This window comes from Doryrhamphus excisus, linkage group LG15 (assembly GCF_037039965.1).
Source record: "Doryrhamphus excisus strain RoL-2023G ecotype Guam linkage group LG15, RoL_Dexc_Guam_v1.1, whole genome shotgun sequence".
In the NCBI taxonomy this organism is placed as follows: Eukaryota; Metazoa; Chordata; class Actinopteri; order Syngnathiformes; family Syngnathidae; genus Doryrhamphus; species Doryrhamphus excisus.
In genome coordinates this window covers 13,010,625-13,031,882 of record NC_136371.1, presented here as the reverse complement: position 1 = coordinate 13,031,882, position 21,258 = coordinate 13,010,625, and the positions used below count along the sequence as shown (strand labels likewise).

Here is a 21,258-nt window from a genome sequence, read left to right as displayed (position 1 = left end):
TCACACGTGACAACATGTTGAAAGGTTTGTTAATATATTAACTGAACTGAAGCGTAAAATATTGACGTTGGAGTGTATTTTAATTGTACACACACTGTGAAAAAAGATTAAAAAGCTTACTAATACCGACCACGTCTTGGCCGAAGTTTGACGTCGAGTTGACCTGAAACAAATCTTCCTCTTTCTCTTTTGGGCTTTTCCCTGCAGGGGTCGCCACAGCAAATCAATGTCTTCCATCCAACCCAGTCTGTAACTCTACTGCTACCTCTCCCAGACACGTCCATACCTCCACAGGTATACCACCACGACCAGGTGCCTTCCCAGTCTTCATCCTTTTCAATGCTCTTCTCGCTTCCTCTTTACCAAATCTTTTGGCCGTAACAAATACCGCGTCTTTATGTGTGTTTTATAGTCGGGTTTTTGGTGGCCTTATTGATGAAAGATGAACAGAAGCGAAGCTGAATGGATGAGACAATTAGCACATTTAGGAAGAAGGGACGCCGATTGGCTCGAATGTTGAATCGGCCCTCACGTGCCAGAGTCAACATGGGGGACTTTTGGAGCCATCGGTATTGATACAACGGCACCCCAGGGCTGGCTTCGTCGTGTTTCGACAGTCGAGATCGATTAATTCCGACAATTCCCCATATCCCTGGTGGTCTAGTGGTTAGGATTCGGCGCTCTCACCGCCGCGGCCCGGGTTCGATTCCCGGTCAGGGAACACCTTTTATGACGCTTACAAGAAAAGGCAGTTAATAAGTACAAATGCAAGCAACTTAGTTCAGGTTTCAGTCGATAAAACACAACGTATGGATTTTAAAGGAATGCTTTATTGATAAATCAAAGAGAACAAAAGTCATAACCATAGTTATCCCCCGTGTAATCACTAATAATAATAATAATCTAATCCAGGTCCACAATAAAGCTACCGGTCATCCACTCTTAGGACACACCATTACACACGCAGACACGCCCTTTTTAATGACCCAGCTCTTCTCCAGTTGGTGTGACAACACAAACAAAACAGCCTCACAAGTTGCGTAACAGACACACTAAAAGGTTGGCAACGTTGCTTTTTGACACACAAAGTAAAGTAACACAAAACACTGAGGAAGAGAATGGCAAACATACACAAATCTGTGATACTTTAAACAGCTGACAAGCAAATGAATGCAAAGGCTGGATGACGTTTAAATATGAACAAAATTAGAATGAGGTTCGTCTAACGTCCAATCACGTGCGGTTGGCCATTACAGCGTGGAGCGTTTCATTTATTTGGCGTGACAAAATGGCTAGCAGCTAACTCCTGCCGGTGCTTCTGTCAAACATGGCGGAGCAAGTTAACACTAAGAAAAAACAATTTTTTAAGTTTGGAGAAGGAGTTAAGGCCCAGAGAGAAGCGATGACATTGAGTATGAGGCTCGGCAAAAGCAAACTTGCTTCCGACTTGTGTTAGAAAGACTTGTGATGTTTGTGCCCACGCCGCCCCCCCTGCTGGCAGCCCACTCACCTCTCCAATCACATTTTAAAAGTTGATGCAAAGCAGGTGTAAAATTGTTTAGCGTACAAAATTGTTTCTTTTCCTCTCACTCGGGGGTGGGGTGGGAGGGGGTGCTGGGCTGAAGCAAGATGCACATGCATGTGGCGGGAAGTGTGCACCATCCGCCTCCTGTGCTAAGCGCTAAAGGCTAAACTGCGAGTGCCCCCGATGTGAGAAGGAGTGGGGCTGCGACGCTAGCAGTGACAGACGTGTATGGGGTGGGGGGAACAAAAGCGCTCGCTCAATGGGAGGAAGAGCAGCAGTGGAACAAAAACGGGGTCGCTAAAACAGTTCTGGTTGCGGCGAAAGCGGAGGCCTTCAAACCACGTGAGGGTCAAAAGGTTGGCGGCGTCTCTGTAACTTGAGGCGATGAGAAGAGTCCCAGCGGCGAGGGCGGGTTCAGAAAGGCGGGTTCTCCTGAGTGGGTGTGGAGTCGGTGGGCGAGCCGGCCGTGCTGCCATCTCCTCGGGGGCCCACCACCTTGTACTGCACGTCACATGACAGAAAACATATCATGAAAAGGTCAAAAGGTGACTCAAAACATTGTCTGTGCACTTAATAAAGCTCTCACGATGGCCGCACTTTGAACAGATTATTTCTACTTTATTATTTTCAATGGCTTGTAGGGTAGAGCCCCACCAACAATCAGCCAATGCTAATTATGTAAGCTACGTTGTCATTGTACCTTTGAACACGTAAGGTCTTGTGGTTTTTGGCAAGATAAGAGCTAGAGCGCTGGGAGGTTTGGGGGGACGTCACAGCTTAGGCTCCACCCTCCATGTGCTGACGCCCAGCTCAGAGGCAGCAGTTACACTTAAAAAACATTTTTTTTTTTTACCTTTTTTTATTTTCATTTTTGTCACTACTTTGACTGTCGTTTTTGGGACTTTTTCCCCCACACACATTTATCCAAGTTATTTTTATTTTCTATTATTTTTGCTTTTATTTCAGTCATTTTCTATTTGTAGAATTTCCATACTTAAAATATTTAGTTAAGTAATTTTTATTTCTATTTCTCTCCATTATATACTTAATTGTATGTTATTTTTCACACATTTAAGCCACTTTTATTATTATTCATTTATGAAATCTTTTTTCCACCTTTACCTTATCCTTTTTACGCTTTTATTATGTATTGATTTATATTTTTGACATGTAATAAATGTATTATTGCTTGAGTCACTTTTATTTGTATTACTTTTGATGCTTTTTAGTTTTGGGCTACATTTCTATGCAAGACTTTATTTTTTCCACTTTATTTATTTGTGTTGGTACTTTTGACTCGATGTTGGGGTGACTCCGATTGGGGCTCACCTTCAGGTTGCCCACTTTGTCCTCAAACGACTTGAAGGTGGGGGAGTTCCTGTGACGGAGAAGAAGGGAGGTTCAATGAGGCTTCCTAAGGCTTTCACATCCAGCGTGCAGCTCTTTCATTCGCCGCGTGAGACGGAAGGTGAGACGGAAGCAGAGGAACAAAGACTTGCTATTGTCAGAGGGGCCTGCCCCCCCACAGACACCACTTCATAACACAACTGTCACATCCTCATCACCATCCCCAGGGATATGGTATTCTATAATATATATAGAAAAGTATACATAGCATTATAAAAAAATATAAATATATACAGTGAAGAAAATAAGTATTTGAACACCCTGCTATTTTGCTATTTCTCCCACTTAGAAATCATGGAGGGGTCTGAAATTTTCATCGTAGGTGCATGTCCACTGTGAGAGAGATAAACTAAAAAGAAAAATCCAGAAATCACAATGCATGATTTTTTAACAATTTATTTGTGTGATACAGCTGCAAATAAGTATTTGAACACCTGTGTATCATCTAGAATTCTGACCCTGAAAGACCTGTTAGTCTGCCCATTAGAAGTCCACCTGCACTCCATGTATCATCCTGAATCAGATGCACCTGTTTGAGGTCGTTAGCTGCATAAAGACACCTGTCCACCCCATACAATCAGTAAGACTTTAACTTGTAACATGGCGAAGACCAAAGAGCTGTCCAAAGACACCAGAGACAAAATTGTACACCTCCACAAGGCTGGAAAGGGCTACGGAGCAATTACCAAGCAGCTTGGTGAAAAAAGGTCCACTGTTGGAGCTATCATTAGAAAATGGAAGAAGCTAAACATGACGGTCAATCTCAATCGGAGTGGAGCCCCATGCAAGATATCACCTCGTGGGGTCTCAATGATTCTAAGAAAGGTGAGGAATCAGCCCAGAACTACACGACAGGACTTGGTCAATGACCTGAAAAGAGCTGGGACCACCGTTTCCAAGGTTACTGTAGGTAATACACTAAGACGTCATGATGTGAAATCATGCATGGCACGAAAGGTTCCCCTGCTTAAACCAGCACATGTCAAGGCCCGTCTTAAGTTTGCATATGACCATTTGGATGATACAGAGGAGTCATGGGAGAAAGTTTTATGGTCAGATGAGACCAAAATAGAACTTTTTGGTCATAATTCCAATAAGCGTGTTTGGAGGAAGAAGAATGAAGAGTACAATCCGAAGAACACCATCCCTACTGTGAAGCATGGGGGTGGTAGCATCATGCTTTGGGGGTGTTTTTCTGCACATGGGACAGGACGAGTGCACTGCATTAAAGAGAGGATGACTGGGGCCGTGTATTGTGAGATTTTGGGGAACAACCTCCTTCCCTCTGTCAGAGCATTGAAGATGGGTCGTGGCTGGGTCTTCCAACACGACAACGACCCGAAGCACACAGCCAGGAAAACCAAGGAGTGGCTCCGTAAGAAGCATATCAAGGTTCTAGCATGGCCCAGCCAGTCTCCAGACCTGAACCCAATCGAAAATCTTTGGAGGGAGCTCAAACTCCGTGTTTCTCAGCGACAGCCCAGAAACCTGACTGATCTAGAGAAGATCTGTGTGGAGGAGTGGGCCAAGATCCCTCCTGCAGTGTGTGCAAACCTGGTGAAAAACTACAGGAAACGTTTGACCTCTGTAATAGCAAACAAAGGCTACTGTACCAAATATTAACATTCATTTTCTCAGGTGTTCAAATACTTATTTGCAGCTGTATCACACAAATAAATTGTTAAAAAATCATGCATTGTGATTTCTGGATTTTTCTTTTTAGTTTATCTCTCTCACAGTGGACATGCACCTACGATGAAAATTTCAGACCCCTCCATGATTTCTAAGTGGGAGAAATAGCAAAATAGCAGGGTGTTCAAATACTTATTTTCTTCACTGTATAGACTACTAAAATATGACTATATATAGTATATATTTGATATAACTGCAATATATTTAAATCATACTTTATTTGTTAGAGTCCATGTATTCCTTGTAATATTTAAATTTTTTAACCTATGAAATTACTTGACATCTTTAATTTTTTTGAAGTAATCGACTGAAGTTTGGGTGAAATAATAAGACTGAATTATTATATGAAGTATTTGGCATTTGCATGGTTTCATGAGCAGGGGTGGGGGCCACATAGGCCGAGGTAGGATGACATCTGAGGAGGTGACGGGCGTGTTTTGGAAAACTACATGACAGATTTGATGCGTAGCAAAACGTTCCAACCTGGGAAAGTACCAGGACGGTAAGAAGGTAGAGTACGAGCAGTAGGAAGATGATGAAAGGATTACGTTACCTCATCGCTGGCATACTTATGGAGTGGCGAATGGAATAGTTGCTACTTTGAAAGCATTAAGAAAAGGAGACAAGAGAAAGTGCACCAGTTACAAAAAGCAAGCAGGGAGACACACACACACACACACAGCAGGTGATGTGACGCTCGGCCTTTTCCACCTACACAGTACACTTGACTTCCTCAACACTACGGGACATTTTCAGTCATCAGGAATAAAACCAAAACAGGAAGTCCATAAAAGTTGACATCAGCTTTTCCACTAAGTGTACAGGGACGACGCTGCAGCGTCAAAATCGGGCAGTATTCCACGCGAGCCGCAGCCTACGTGGTGTAGCGAGCACGGCAGTGTGGGACGCGGCGTTTGGGCTTACCTAAAAGAGTTGGAGAAAGGAAGCGCTCTGCAGGCCACGGCAGCAGGAAGACAAGCACAAAGTAGTGTGAAGCAGAAGCATCAGTGACCACACACACACATTAAAGCAATACACTGGCATGAGCGGGAGACTTCCTGCGGTTTGCAGTCGTTTCCGTGACAGGGAAGCAGCAGCAGGCAAACACACACAACCTTTCCATCTACGCCATCTGGAGCATGGCTGCGTTGTACAACGCCAGTTAGCCTGGCGTCGCCTGGGGCCCTACCTCATGTCGCCCAGCTTCCTGCTGATGGCCGAGCCCATGGTGGTGATGGCGGCACTCGTCTTCTGTCCCGCCTGGGAGAGGGTCTCCTGAGTCTTTTTATATCTGCAGGACAAGAGATGGCGAGGCCAAGGTCAGACGCGTGTGCATGTCAGCGTCTTTACCTTAAGAGCAGCGCTATGCCAGTCGGGGTAAACACGTGCACGCCGTTCCTCCCGGGCCGACACCGCCCCCACCAGTTACCCGGGTTAGCTCAATGCTACACACACAGTGCTACACACGCTTCCTTCAATTGTTTGGCCTTGCTAACATCCATGTCTCTGCATGGAAGATCACGTGAAGCATGCCACCTTCAGCTGAGTCTTACACAAAAAGCAGATGGACGACACAAAGCTAGGCCAGCAGCGACGACAAGAGAGAAGCCTGCCACCCCACCGCCCAACCGCCCCCTCACAGAAAGCAGCTCAGGTCAGGCCAGGTAAGAGGAAGAAGAGAAATGGATCAAACTCACGCTTCCGAGTGGGAAATGTCATCCAAAGTAGCCGAGGCAGACAGATATCTGAAGACACAGAAGGATCAAGCAGGGTCGTGTCAACACACACACACACACACACACACTCTCTCTCTCTAACAAAATTGTAACATCTTTACTCTTGCCAGGTTTGACTTTTCTCCTGGTAAGATTAGGAGATGAACCTTCTTGTCATGTGAATACTTTCATGGTAAAATGAGGATTTTCTTCTGGTAGACTCGCATGTTTTACCTCATTCTTGTACAATGCCTTTTTTGACTAATTACCTAAATGTCATAATATGAGGACCAGTAAAATAGCTCCCAGTAAAAAGTTCCCAGTTCTTCTCACAGTATATTCATTTCTTGTAAAACCCTGCGTACGGCGCCCGCCGCTGTGGTCCCCTGGAGTGCAACATTCTTTCCTCTGACATGAATGACTACACCTGCCTCATACTTGACAGGTGACGGCCATCCCGTCCAGCCAGTTCTCTCTGCAACCGCCTGCAAACATCTGCAGCTTTCCCAGCAGTAGAAGCGGCAGGCGAGTTGAAAGGTCAGACGGCCACGCTGCACAAGGCACAGAGCGATATGCGCAAGGCGACGAGGACAAAGAGCCTACAGGCGGGAGGACGGAAGGTCGCCTCGGGACAATGTTGTCAGACTTGACAAGGAGGCGGGATGGAGGGAGGATGGAGCCGAGTCGCAAGTGGCGGCGTGGGAGGGCATACGGTGGGGGCGTTAAGAGTAGAGGTGAATATTGCAATTGTCACTTTATCGGGATGTCTAAACATTGGCGCCGCACTACCGGTATAAGTACACAGTGTACAAAGTACACCCATCCAAGTGTTATCCTGTCGTCTTGTGTCCTCAGGCAGCAGCATTGAAATATTCACAAATATCAAACAAAAAAGGTCAGGCTGCCTTCAATGTTGATTTGATTGTATTTCATAATCAAATGAAGTGTTTTGCATTTCTGATGTTTTTCTCTCATTCTGGCATAGCGCTAGCTCACGTAGCAATAAGGCTAAGTGTATTTTGGACGCATGTATGTAGCATGGTGATGATGCCGTGCATGAATACGTACGCGTTGGAGGTCTGCACGTCCTGCCAGCTCTTGGTGAGATTCTGCTTGAGTTCGTTGAGCGGGCTGAGGCCCAGTTTTCTCTTGAGCGCCAGGGCGTGTTTCTCTTTGGCCAACAGAACCTGACGCAGCGTGCTGATCTCCTCCTCCACCTGAAAGAACAGCATAGATGTGACTAAATAAAAGGCGGTGATGACGCCGGGCGACAGGTCGCTGTCACCTTGCCGAGCTCAGAGCGGAGCTCCTCAGCCTCCTCCTCTGTCAGGCCTGGCGGGAGGGGGTTGCCCGAGTTCCCCAGAGCGCCCTCCACCGAAACGTCCGACAGGCCACCGGGATTTTCCACGGGCAGACCCTTGTTGGGAGAGTTGAGGTTGATATCTGCACCATGAGAGGAGACACATGGAAAGAAAGACCGATGAGGACTTCAGGCTGCCGTACACGTTCTCCATGACTTCCTACAGTTCCCACTGTCTACGTATAGGTGGCACCAATCAGAATGACATACTTGCTCACGGTGCAACAAAAGGAAAACAACACATCCACAGCAAGTTCACGCATCACAACATAACACCTCACTTAAAACTGTTCTTTCCAAATGCCCGCAAGGCATGCTGGCTAGTCCGTCTGGAACAACAATATGACAGGTTGGCATCAAGACTATGTTCTCTCACGACCTCAACATATATTGCAATCAAGCAAAAATGCGATAAAAGGCGGCAAAACGATGGGAGAAAGAGTACCACAAGCTACCCAGCATGCTTTGCGGTGGGAATGGCGTATATGGTTGCCTTATTGTTTGTATGCCCACATGGCCCAATAGGTAGTTCACTTTCTATTTTGTTGTTTGGGGGGGGCTTTTCTGTTCCAGCTCCAGACTGCACCTGACTGTTTTGGCAACTCAAGCGTGCCACAATGGCACTGAACGTCATGTTGTCGGCCACACCATCCATGTTTAGGATTAAAAACGGAATTTGGAAAATGAGCCCTAATGTGGTCCACAGGCTGCAGTTTTCCCACCTCTGCCATAGAGTGACAAACGTGGGTGACCATGCAGGCAGCTCACATCACCAGGATGCCTGTGCAGCCACCCGGATGAGGCGTGTGCTGCAAAAGTAGCTCAACATGCCGTAATTATTATGGAGCATTATGACGACTTCAAAAAGATGATCACTGCCAAAAAAAACAAAAAACCCAACCTTCATCAATAGAGCGAGGTAGGACTGCTGATGGGAATTTCTGAAAGCTCAACATTGTGCAACCTTGGCTTATCTATTTCTAAATAAATGCTGCTTATTCCTTGACATAACCAGGTTAGGTGCTATGCCTAAGTTGCCATGGTGATATAGCCAAGGCTCTTGTCTACCGGATATTTGGTTTTCAAATACCGGCAATTAAAAACAGCCCATATTTGTGTCAATTTACATAGGTGACACATACGTCTCATTTCAACAGCTAACTTATGTTGATTTTAATCAGAGGCAGACGTGGTTGCAAAGTCATGTAAATTGGGTAAGTAAAGGGCAAGTTCAGGTTAAGACTTAGAGGGCGAGCTCTTTCAAAACTAGCAAAACACACAAAATAAGTTTTTGAGTTGTAAACATTAGCAATAGTAGCATGTAGCAGCGGGCCTGTCCTGCTATCAACCATGGGGCAACGACACAACTTAAGACGCTAAAACACGCTTAACTTTCATGTTTATTAACTAAACGCGGTACAGTTACCCGGCTTTTTGTTGGTAAATAAGACTTTCACTTACATTAACCGTGTCTATTTCTCTGTCACAACACAAACTACCCCCCCCCCCCTCCACACACACACACACACACCAACACAACAAACAGAAGTCGCGACTATCCGATGCTAATGTTGGCTACATGCTAGCTAACACGAATTGTTACCTTGGCCGGCGGGATCCATGGCGTCGACTGGAACAAAAAGCTAGAAGTCGGTGTTGAGCCTGCCGGACAAAGTGTGTAGAAGTCGCCTGGTTGTTCCACCTGGGCAGAGGGGGAGAGGACTGCTGGTAGACTGACTGCCACTCACAGGAAGTCCTCCACAGCCAGCTCAGCTAAAACCCTTCCTGGTAAGGTTAGCAAATAGCAGCAACGTTCATCCGGCGAAAGATTCCAAAATAAGACCAACTTTATTGAAGCCGTGAAGTTAACGGCGTCACGTTGATTTACCATCACATAATGTGCTTCGTAGGCAGACAAACAACTACACACTTCAACCAAACTGTCAAGATACATACGTGACTGAAGACAAAATACGATATCCGAATTGAAGATGAATAAGTTAGATTTAATTTGGAGGGAACGTTCAGAGAACCAGAAGTGACGTTTCTTTCTTTTCATTGGAGGACGTGTGTGAGTCCGCTCCTTTTTTTTTTTACATACAGTGATCACAATTAAATTATTGCACATTGTTTATTGTTACATCACACACGCATAACTTCTCATTTTAAAAAATGATTTGTTTGGCATCAAAGTCACCACTGACGGAAAGCAGAAGATTCAAGAAACTTTGAGGCCAAACCAATCCACTCCACTGTGAAAAATCAGTCACATCGGAAACCATCTAAACCAGGGGTGTCAAACTCATGCCGTGGCGGGCCGAGACACTGCAGGTTTTCTGTCTATCCGGTCACCAACGCAGGTGATTTTAACGATCAACACCACCTCCAATTTGAAGGAAGGAACTCATCAATCAAATCACCTGCTGGAGAAACTGGTTGGAGAGAAAACCTGGGGTGAACACATCGCCATTGCTCTAAACGCTCTGCTCATTATAGAAACTTTCTGTATTTTAAGTCACCTTTCAACATTATTGACTATCACACAAGTGTAAAAATAAGTTAACAAGCGTTTGCGTTAAGACATCAAATTGTTAAGTTTATGAAGGTTGGATAGCTACTCTAACATACATGCTGTAACCCTCTTCTTCATTTCTTCACTTTGTCTGTGTGGCACTGAGCAGCCAGCCTCCATCCCATTCTATGGTTGCCATCTTTGGCACCCAAAATAAACACACGCAAACACAAGAGATGCTGCCTGAGGTGAAGTCCCAGGAGATGCCCCGGCGTCCGTCAGGATGGCAATTTCAACTCCTGCGCTTCGTCACACGATTTTTCCTCCTTTTATGGATACTGGTTGGGTCTTGCAGCAGCACCAGCAGCCACATCTTCTCAGGCCCCATCTACGTGTTCTTGTAGAGCGGGTTGAGCCAGGAGAAGCTGAAAGTGGGTCGCCGGGCTGCTGCGGCGGCTGGGCTGCCGGAAGCGTGGCTGCCGGTTTGACTCTCCTTCTGGAGCAGAAGAGCACGTCAGCTGACTGACCAGTGTTCAACGTGTCCAAACACAAACCCATTCAATGGTAGTAGTAGTGTTCATCTGTTCTGGCCGCTTGCCACTGCAATTGCACGATATGACCACACGGTGTCAGCAGCGGGACTAAGCCCGTAGAATACCCTTTCATGCACATTAAGGCCAAAACTATCCACCCATCCACCCATCCACCCATCCACCCACAATATCAAAAAATGAATCAAAATATCTTATTTCCACTAACATTTGTAGTTTTTCTAAGCTTACCACATTTTTCTTGACGATAAATATTAAATATTTTCCTTCTTTTTTGTCTTATTCTTGTCATGGTGACTTACATCTTGTAAAATGATGTTATCTCCAAATACTAGCATTTATCCTTGCAAATGTGTGACGTTCTTCGTGTTATTCTCACAATAATACAATGTTGTGTTGTGTCCTCCCAATTCCTTTCATCATCTTTCCTCCTTTCAGCATCCTGGGATGGACCCCGCTTCGTCATTTGTGAACATTTTACACTAAGCCAGTCAAGGGTGTTGATGGGTGACTGAAAACATTGCCTGTAGATATTTATGAGTATAGACATTGTGAGACAACATGCACGGTTGCGCTGATTCTAAACAAAGCCTGAGTGGTGATTTTAAGTCCTTTCTTGTCGTGACGGCGAGCGTGAATCAATGAAAGCTGGCGTGGGGTGGGCGTGTATACCTGAGGTGAGCTAAAGCGACGATGGCAGCGTCTCCCTGCTGGTGTTTCTACGTGCATATGAAGCAGCCAACGTAAGACCAAAACTTCTGCAGGAGAACCAGGAAAGCCACAAGGTAGAAGAAGAAGGCGACAGCCTGGAGGAACACGGACCAGACCGCACACGTACACCATGAGGATGAGGATGAGGATGAGGATGAGGAGACAGACAAACACATACTTGACTCCTCTCCAAGTGTGGGACAAGGAGTTGGGAGAGAGAGGAATAAGGTCAACTGTCAGTACCCGGATGTTGCAGTCAACGTTTCTTTGATACATAACCTTTGTACAGCATTATGAATATTAGTCACTTAAATTCACTGAAGTGCACTTTAGGTATCAACGCAATTGAATAAACCCTGAGGCATAATGATCAACGTAGTCATTTCATGCAACTCAAAGGGGTTACAAGCACAATTCAAAACTACCAACTCTACCAAAAAAGTAACATAAATGCAGCATAAAATATGAAAAACTACCAAACAAAAGGTTATCTTAACCCTGTGCCTTTCAGCAACATGTTGGGCTGCGATATAAACGTCAATGATAGGACCGTTTGAAAAATCCAGCCATTAAAGGGGTCATGGGTCTGCTAAATTAGCCATTAGCTTGATATCCTTTGGAATGGCACCATTTGTTTCTAAATAAAAGTTGAACACAGCGGGGAGTGGATGGTTACTACCGCAAATGTCAATAGGAAACGCCAATGGCAGCCGGACGCATGCCTGGGTTCCGTACACACGTGTACCGCGCCGTGACCCAAGCATGAAGTAGACGTCTCCAATCAATACAAGGATGCTAACTCCCATGGCGCTTCGCTAACAAGCCCTCCAAATCTTTGTCCACTAATAATTTATTCCCCAGCGACAGCATCAGCAGTAAATGACAGGAAGTGGGCGTGGCCACATCAGCAGGTGTGTGGCGAGCAAGCAGCAGCGGCGGCGGCGGCCATGACGGGCGCAAGCAGGCGACACTGACCTGGAGGGAATCGAAGGAGGTCCCGCCTTCTCCCTCGTCACTCGCCTCCACTTTGCCAGATCCGTGAGGCGCCGCCGCGTCTCCCTCTGAGGAGTCACCCTCATAGTCGCTCAGCTTCTCCTTGGTGTGTCCTGATGTTTCCTCCTGTGGAGCCAAGTGGTCCTCTGACGGAATGGGGGTGGCCTCCTGCACCGGCTCCGAGCCTTCATCAGAAAGACACACCCACCCCTGAGCGTCCTCATCCTCCTCCGTCCCCACACCGCCATGTCCTCCCATCTCCAGAGGTGCAGGCTCTTGGCATTGCGACAGCGGAGGAGGCTGCGGCTGAGGCCGCGTTTGAGGTCGGAGAGGAGAATCTTCTGGAGGACGTGTCGCATCCAACACGGAGTCGTCTCCTCTGTCCGCCACCTCCTCTGCTTCACCAGTCCCAGGAAGCAGCCTCTTCCTGGACCGGTACCAGTCAGGGTACAGCAAGACATCTGCTGACCCCGCCTCCTTCTGTCCTTCCGTCCAATCATCTGCCTCGGACACGGCCCCGCCCTCCTCAAGCTGATAATGAGGAAGGCAGTTAAGGGACCCCAAAATGACAAGTAGCTTCTACCAAGACCTGATCCACCTCACACAGGAAGTGTGGCTCATGTCACAGGGGTCAAAGGTTGCAGGTAATACAATGGAACCTCCAAATTCAAACACCTTAAAGGTGGTACGACTTCTGCAGATCTTGAGAGACCTCAAGAGGGGTTTGTGACGCCACCGCAGATGGGGACTGGTGACGGCTAATAAGAAAAATACGACGATAACCATAGAACAGGAAATGGTCATAGTTTGACTCTGGAACAGAAGATTTCTATTTCCATGACTTCTGATGGGGAACATTGTGTGCTCACCACACTTGGAGGTTCCACTGCAGAGAATGAGAAGATGTGACATGTGCATACCTGTTGTGTGTTGATGGGACCCGTCAGTCCCTCCTCAGCAGCATATTCCTTCACTTCTCCCGCCGGCTCTTCTGTGACCGGACCCGACTCGCTGTCCACCTGATCCTCTGGTGCAGCCGTCTGCTCTGGTTCCAGTTCCTGCTCCAGAACCTCCTCCTCTCGGCCAGCAAGCATTTGGATGTGAAGATCTGGAGGCGCTGATGATTCACTCTCTGGTCCTGAAGCTACCGCAGGTTCCCACGGTTCCGAAGATTGTGAATCCTCATCAATGAGGCGCACGCCACCTCGGATGAAGTCGATGCTCCTGGCGGCGCTCTCCTGCTGGCTGAAGTTGAAGGTGTAGGCCGTCATCTCCTGTCCTGCCTGCAGCATCTCGGCGGGACTGAACAGGGCGGCTGTTTGGACCCTGGGAGCCAGGATGGGAAGGAAGTGGCTCCACTTAGCAAAATCAAAGACACTGAGTTTAGCTTAGCATGCTACTCACTTTGCGATCAGGTCTTTGGAATTCTGAAACAGGAAAAAACAACTAATAACGTTAAAATGTGACGGCGCTATGCTAGTTTACAAAACATGCTAACGTAAGAGCGCACGCGACCTGGACAAATGCGGCCATGTCGGGATCCTCCATGCTGCTCCTTGCCTTCTCCACCAGCTTCCTGTTGGCCTCCATGCTGTCGCCATAGCAACGTGCCAGCAGCTGGGCGTGGCCTGTCTTCTCCTCTTCCTCTGAGCTGATTCGCTCTGTCATGGCCTTCAAAGCAGGTAAATATCATAGTAGTACTACTAGTAGTAGTACTAGTCAGAAGTATGAATATGTGCATTTGAAAATATTTGTGTAATTATCATCATCATTACTTTAATCAGAGAAGACTGACCTTGCATCTTCCGTCCAGGATGGAGAACATTCGGCTGAACTTGTCACACACGTTCTGTTTGTGAGTCTCGCAGTTCTCCTGTAGAACACGCACACACATGCACACACACAAGATTAGGCTCCTCCCCCCGTGGATCAGTCCATGCATCCATCCGGTTGTTTACAATATGGTCGCATCGACTCGCCTCAATCCTCCTGCAGGTCTCCTCCAGCTCGTCAATCAACGCTTGCACCTTCTGGTTGACCTCCGCCAGGGAAGCCACGCCTTCTCTTAGCACGTCCTGAGAAAACACCAAGCCACAGGATTGGAAGGATTGGACACCCCCAAGCATGCCTTTATGTAAAATCTCATTTTACAAGAATAAAGTTGTAATATTATGAAGTAGTCGCGGTAAAAAGGTACAATGATTAAAAAAAAAAATCGATCAAAGTTGTTCTTTGAATATTTTTTAGGCGCAGTGCTTTTCAATTATTGTCTGTCATGCCCGACCACAAAGGAGAGACATTTTTAGCACCACCCCGATGTGAAATACTAGAGAACGTGATAAGTATTGACGTATCTGTACTGTGCAGACTGAACCTGAAACTGAAAGCAGCAAAGTGCAACAAAGTGGAGAGCATCCAAGCGTATTCAGGGGTACTAGAAATGTGTACATGTTGATAGGTTGCATTAAAATGAAAACCCACTCCCTGCGGGCTCGGTCATCATGTGCTCTGCGATGACGTCAGCTTCTCTCTGGGCTTTGGGACCTCTGGTGGACAGAAGCGGCCTTTCTATGTTTTCTACGCTCCTCCAATGAAAGTTTTCTCAACAAAATGCATTCTAGGAACACTTCAAAATGTTGCTTTTTCATATGTTAGGTGTTCTTATATTTCTCAGGTTGAGTGCTAAGCTGCTGTGTGATGAGTTTAATGTTTGTCATGGCAGTGCATGACATGCTGCTGGTCTAACTTCCTTGTACACTCATGACACTTAAGAATGTCAAAATTAGTTTAATTATCGGTGGCCTGGAGTATGAGACATCCGTGATCATGACTTTTCAAATCAAATTGCTCATATACTCCAACTTTTTCTTCTAAATGTAAACTTATGACTCAAATTGCAAACATTTTTCTCACAAAATTACTACTTATGTTTTGTAGATTTTTAACTTTTGTAGTCCAATGAAGGGTCTTTTTTCAGACTGCTTTTCGGATATTCTGATGATTTTTCTTGTAAAATTGCAATATTTCGTTTGTCTATATGTGCCCTGTGATTGGCTGGCGACCAGTCCAGGGTGTACCCCGCCTCTCGCCCGAAGACAGCTGGGATAGGCTCCAGCACCCCCCGCGACCCTCGTGAGGAAAAGCGGCAGAAAATGAATGAATGAATTGCAATATTTCTTTGCAATTTCTTTGCAATTGCAATAAAATGGCAGCTTTTGTTCCATACTGGGAAATCACCTCAAGACTGCATAACGGAACAGCCTCCTTTACAGGTGATGAGCTCTACCTTCTCGTGCTGGAGGACGTGGTCCAGTGGTTGCACCTGACAGGACCGATGTCGTCCAAAGACCTTGCAGAGGGAGCAGGTGGGCATCTGGCAGGTCACACAGTAAATATTCACCTTCTCGCCGTCGTGCTCGGAGCAGGTGATCTGAGCAGGAGTTGAGGGAGAAGCAGGGAGGGGCCTGGAGAGGAAGTTACGACTTCATAAAACATCCCCATCCTCCAAATTTCAGGGTTGTTTTTTTTGTCGCCACCTGGAGGTGTCGCTGCCGACTTCCTGCTTGTAGACGTCGATGATGTTCTCCACCAGGAGGTTCCTCTGCAGGCCGAAGACGCCGTGGCGGTCCAGGATCACCTCGTGCCGGCACGACGGGCAGCGGAAGCGCCCGCTGTTGACGGTCATGGTGGTGCGGGCCTGAAACAAGGAGGGCTGGGCCAAGGTGTCGTTAGCACAGCACAACGACAGAAACTGGCGGAATGTTCCCCTGATTGCATAAGACATGCATCTGTATCCACACATTAGGGACATATGATGCATGTGTTCTTCATGATGGCACGTCGTCCTAACGAGTACTGCACTTAATGAGCATCACCACAGCAGCTGTCCTCATGTGGAAAAAGCAAGCAGCGCATGTGGGCCAGTGAAGACAGATGCAACTGGCGCAGAAAGATGCCGCCGGCTAGAAATAGGTTCATGTAAGCCTCAGCTGCTGCACGGGATTTGGTTTTTCGGACTTCAAATCGGGGTCAGCCCAAGTTCATGATGTCCAAAGCCCAAATGAATTCCAGAGTGGGTGAGATACTAAAAAAATACAAGAATGCGTGACCACCTTGCATCCATTAAAATGCTCAAAACTCGCAGAGGGGTCTCAATAGTTCCTTTGCACACATTCATGGATTCGAGTTCGTGCAAAACAATCAATTATTTTATTTTAGCAAGTTGACAGTTTCTCTTGTTAAATTTCCACTCAATTTTCCATAAACCTACCACTTCTCTCTTCATATTATGACTTTCTCGACAATAATATACGACAATTGCACCTTTGTTTTCCCTGACGTCCCCACTATGTCTTCATAATGCACAACTTTATTCGGGGCTTTTCCTTTTTCTCATATTGCAGTTTTATTATGCAATTTTAGTAATAGCTGTAATGGTCTTGTCATTCTTGGAAAACTTCCTCATAATTGTACAATTTATTCTTGTCCAATGTGTTAAAATGACTACTTTTTCCTTCACAATGTTTATTAGAAAGTTTTTCTCATATTATAATTGTACATTTTCTTTCCCGTAACGTTACAACCATTTCAACCAAAATGTGAATACTCATAATGTGACAATTATCTTGTAAAATTACTTTTAAAAAATTACACATTTACTCATGTAAATGTGTGGATTTTTCCTCATAAAATGTTTCCTCATCTTGCAGCGTAGACGTAAACACACCTGGTAGAGGTCGTTGGCACACTTCCTGCACAGGTTGTGCTGACACGGCAGGATGACCACGGGCTTCTGGAGCAGCTCCAAGCAGATTGGACAGGTCAGCTGCTTCTCCAGCATCCCCAGCCCCGCCTCCTGCTGGGCCCCACCCACTCCACACTGCTGGCTCAGAGACATGGAACGAGGACCTGCAGGTGAGCACGTCGGGTCGGGTTAAAGGTCTCCAGGACAGGAGAACTCGTCGGCAGGTCGAGCATGAAGGTGTTTTCACGTACCTTTAACACTCCATTTAGTCAACCTGAAGTCAACCGGAAAGATACAATCCAAAAGTCAATCCTAAAGACTCCAGAATCTGAACAAAAGTCAGACAGCTGGGGGGTAGTCCTAGCAGGTTTTACCTAGTGGTCGGTGGTAGTCCTAGCAGGTTTTACCTGGTGGTCGGTGGTAGTCCTAGCAGGTTTTACCTGGTGGTCGGTGGTAGTCCTAGCAGGTTTTACCTGGTGGTCGGTGGTAGTCCTAGCAGGTTTTACCTAGTGGTCGGTGGTAGTCCTAGCAGGTTTTACCTGGTGGTCGGTGGTAGTCCTAGCAGGTTTTACCTGGTGGTCGGTGGTAGTCCTAGCAGGTTTTACCTAGTGGTCGGTGGTAGTCCTAGCAGGTTTTACCTGGTGGTCGGTGGTAGTCCTAGCAGGTTTTACCTGGTGGTCGGTGGTAGTCCTAGCAGGTTTTACCTGGTGGTCGGTGGTAGTCCTAGCAGGTTTTACCTGGTGGTCGGTGGTAGTCGTAGCAGGTTTTACCTGGTGGTCGGTGGTAGTCCTAGCAGGTTTTACCTGGTGGTCGGTGGTAGTCCTAGCAGGTTTTACCTAGTGGTCGGTGGTAGTCCTAGCAGGTTTTACCTGGTGGTCGGTGGTAGTCCTAGCAGGTTTTACCTGGTGGTCGGTGGTAGTCCTAGCAGGTTTTACCTAGTGGTCGGTGGTAGTCCTAGCAGGTTTTACCTGGTGGTCGGTGGTAGTCCTAGCAGGTTTTACCTGGTGGTCGGTGGTAGTCCTAGCAGGTTTTACCTAGTGGTCGGTGGTAGTCCTAGCAGGTTTTACCTGGTGGTCGGTGGTAGTCCTAGCAGGTTTTACCTGGTGGTCGGTGGTAGTCCTAGCAGGTTTTACCTAGTGGTCGGTGGTAGTCCTAGCAGGTTTTACCTAGTGGTCGGTGGTAGTCCTAGCAGGTTTCACTTAGTGGTCGGTGGTAGTCCTAGCAGGTTTTACCTAGTGGTCGGTGGTAGTCCTAGCAGGTTTTACCTAGTGGTCGGTGGTAGTCGTAGCAGGTTTTACCTAGTGGTCGGTGGTAGTCCTAGCAGGTTTTACCTAGTGGTCGGTGGTAGTCCTAGCAGGTTTTACCTAGTGGTCGGTGGTAGTCCTAGCAGGTTTTACCTGGTGGTCGGTGGTAGTCCTAGCAGGTTTTACCTGGTGGTCGGTGGTAGTCGTAGCAGGTTTTACCTAGTGGTCGGTGGTAGTCCTAGCAGGTTTTACCTGGTGGTCGGTGGTAGTCCAAGCAGGTTTTACCTAGTGGTCGGTGGTAGTCCTAGCAGGTTTTACCTGGTGGTCGGTGGTAGTCCAAGCAGGTTTTACCTAGTGGTCGGTGGTAGTCCTAGCAGGTTTTACCTAGTGGTCGGTGGTAGTCGTAGCAGGTTTTACCTAGTGGTCGGTGGTAGTCATAGCAGATTTTAGCAGGTGGTCGGTGGTAGTCCTAGCAGGTTTTACCTAGTGGTCGGTGGTAGTCGTAGCAGGTTTTACCTAGTGGTCGGTGGTAGTCCTAGCAGATTTTAGCAGGTGGTCGGTGGTAGTCCTAGCAGGTTTTACCTAGTGGTCGGTGGTAGTCGTAGCAGGTTTTACCTAGTGGTCGGTGGTAGTCATAGCAGATTTTAGCAGGTGGTCGGTGGTAGTCCTAGCAGATTTTAGCAGGTGGTCGGTGGTAGTCCTAGCAGATTTTAGCAGGTGGTCGGTGGTAGTCCTAGCAGATTTTAGCAGGTGGTCGGTGGTAGTCCTAGCAGATTTTAGCAGGTGGTCGGTGGTAGTCCTAGCATGTCATGTCATGGAAGCTACGTGAGTTCAACATGCTGAAGCAATTTAAAGGTCACTGAAGCGGGAGACAAAATGTCAAGTAGGCAAAGCCAAGACAAGAAAAACTGTCACATTTAAGTGTTAACTCAAATCAAAGATATTTTACCTTTTTTTAAAATGTGATCTTCTCCGGTTGGCTCCTCTTGAATGGAGCACAATCGTCTTTCTTCTGTGGTTCAAGTGTGTTCGTGTACCAATTGGTGGGGAATGAAAATGTGGGGGTTTTCAGAGCCACTTTCTGATCTGCAGCTCCTGTGACACAGTGCTAAATCTGCCTGGGGTGGGGGGGGGGGGGTGTTGAGGAGGGAATGGGTGCACTTGGTAGGTCCGAGTGGGATCTGACCACGCCCCTCCTCCTCCTCCTCACGCTACACAACATCCATTTCTCAAGAAAAACAAGTTGTGTGCTTGTTCACAACTTTAGATACAAACATTCATATTAGTGTAACCTCAACCCACACCCAATCACGTGTGCTGTGTCTTACACACACACACACACACAAGGAAGGGACAGATTAAGACACACTCTCTGATTGCACACTGACCCAAACACACACACACGCACTCGGGTCACATGACCCTCACTCAGCACAACACACACTTACATTGGTACACACTTGCTAAACACTGGTTAGGAAATGCAACATTTGTCTTGTGTGTTATTTCTACTTGCTTACATCCACCACCAGCAGAAATCCTCTGTAATTTTAATTAAGAATAATGTCAAAATAATAAGAGAAAAAAATTTAACATTAAAAGAGAATAACGTCATTTTAGGAGCTGAAACTTTAAATATTCAAGAAAAAAATTATTACAAGACTAAAGGTAAAATATCATGGGAATAGTCATGTTTAAAAAAAAACCTGCTGGGGAAAAAAACACAACAGAAACAGATGTTTTTGAAATGTCATTTTAGTAGCATGGAGTTAAAATTTTAAAGGAAAAATATGTTCTATGAATTGTAGGGAAATTTCTACACATGCACACGCACACACGATTCATTACAAATGTGAAACTAAGTAGTTACATATTTGTTTATAAATGGTTATTTTGATTTTGAACAACCCATTTTTATGTTGGTGTAGTTGCTTAAATAGTTCAGATGTCACAAAAGCAAAACATTTGTGTCACATTGAAATCTATCCTCACTAAACACTGGTTTCCTCTTTTTTTGTGTTTTTTTAGTCAGGAATTGATATTTTCCTGAAACTGACCTATGTTCTACTGCTGATGACTAAAGAACGGAAAAGGTAGAAATACTTTTTTCTAAAGAAAGACCGGAGTCTAATCTTCAAAAAGTACGTCATTTTTGTTGTAATAATCTTTTCACGCGTCCCAAATTTGAAGTACTATTGACAAACTGATATCTATGTATTAATCTGTACTGTACAGACTGAACTCCAAACTGAGGCAGGAAAAAAAGAGCTGATCCATAGAAACAAATTGCATGTGGAGTACTATAAATGTGTACATATTGGCAGGTCTGCCTGTCACAGTTCACCCGTGCCCACCCCACTGTTTGATGGGAATAAAGCCAAAATATTATGGGAGTAAAGACATAAATGCATAATTGTTTTCAAAGAAAGTTGTACAAGTAAAAAAAAAACAGCAAATTGGGGGCAATAACAAAGAGTTCATCATAACAATACATTTTCCACCCTAATTCCCCCAAAAGTCAAAACAGACAAGATATGTAAAGCATTGAAAATGTTTATTAGAACGACTTATTTCTTATCTAAGTCTGCAGGCTAAAAGAACGTTTCGCTGGTTTTGGCTTCTAAAATTCTATACATCTCGTGTAGCCGTTAATTCAAAGGTTAAGAAAAATAAATAGAACGACGCTTCATCTGCTCACTACATCCACACTTCAATCTTTTTCTCACCATGAAAGAGAACATCTCAACTGTGATTTCCATTGTTTGGTCTGTTTGGCTTTGACAGAGCGCTATGAGCGTGTCTCA

At 46.0% G+C, this 21,258-nt stretch overlaps 2 protein-coding genes and 1 non-coding gene across 12 annotated transcripts; 1 reads left to right on the top strand and 2 right to left on the bottom strand.

The window, feature by feature from the left end:
* Window positions 1-649: 649 nt before the first annotated feature.
* trnae-cuc (transfer RNA glutamic acid (anticodon CUC)) lies at window positions 650-721 on the top strand. The gene has a single exon. It is a non-coding gene; the product is annotated as a tRNA-Glu (tRNA).
* An 89-nt stretch (window positions 722-810) lies between these two features.
* tpd52l2b (tpd52 like 2b) lies at window positions 811-9,472 on the bottom strand. Of its 10 annotated transcripts, none has more exons than XM_058052072.2 (9): window positions 9,303-9,472; window positions 7,625-7,782; window positions 7,408-7,556; window positions 6,322-6,369; window positions 5,814-5,915; window positions 5,549-5,575; window positions 5,178-5,222; window positions 2,855-2,903; window positions 811-2,026 (listed from the first exon to the last, which is right to left on the bottom strand). In XM_058052072.2, exons 1-9 carry the CDS (start codon window positions 9,319-9,321, stop codon window positions 1,940-1,942), a joined length of 684 nt encoding a protein of 227 aa, XP_057908055.1. In that variant the 5' UTR covers window positions 9,322-9,472; the 3' UTR covers window positions 811-1,939. The 10 variants fall into 10 exon arrangements, with proteins under 10 accessions (XP_057908055.1, XP_057908056.1, XP_057908057.1 ...); XM_058052073.2 differs by having other exon boundaries at window positions 5,178-5,219; XM_058052074.2 differs by lacking the exon at window positions 5,549-5,575.
* A 181-nt stretch (window positions 9,473-9,653) lies between these two features.
* trim101 (tripartite motif containing 101) lies at window positions 9,654-19,560 on the bottom strand. Its single transcript, XM_078796823.1, has 12 exons — window positions 19,404-19,560; window positions 17,193-17,374; window positions 16,003-16,178; window positions 15,753-15,930; window positions 14,446-14,541; window positions 14,262-14,351; window positions 13,982-14,137; window positions 13,871-13,893; window positions 13,387-13,792; window positions 12,449-12,997; window positions 11,435-11,568; window positions 9,654-10,707 (listed from the first exon to the last, which is right to left on the bottom strand). The coding sequence occupies exons 2-11, from the start codon at window positions 17,361-17,363 to the stop codon at window positions 11,482-11,484; spliced, it is 1,932 nt and encodes a 643-aa protein (XP_078652949.1). The 5' UTR covers window positions 17,364-17,374; window positions 19,404-19,560; the 3' UTR covers window positions 9,654-10,707; window positions 11,435-11,481.
* Between the last annotated feature and the right edge of the window lie 1,698 nt (window positions 19,561-21,258).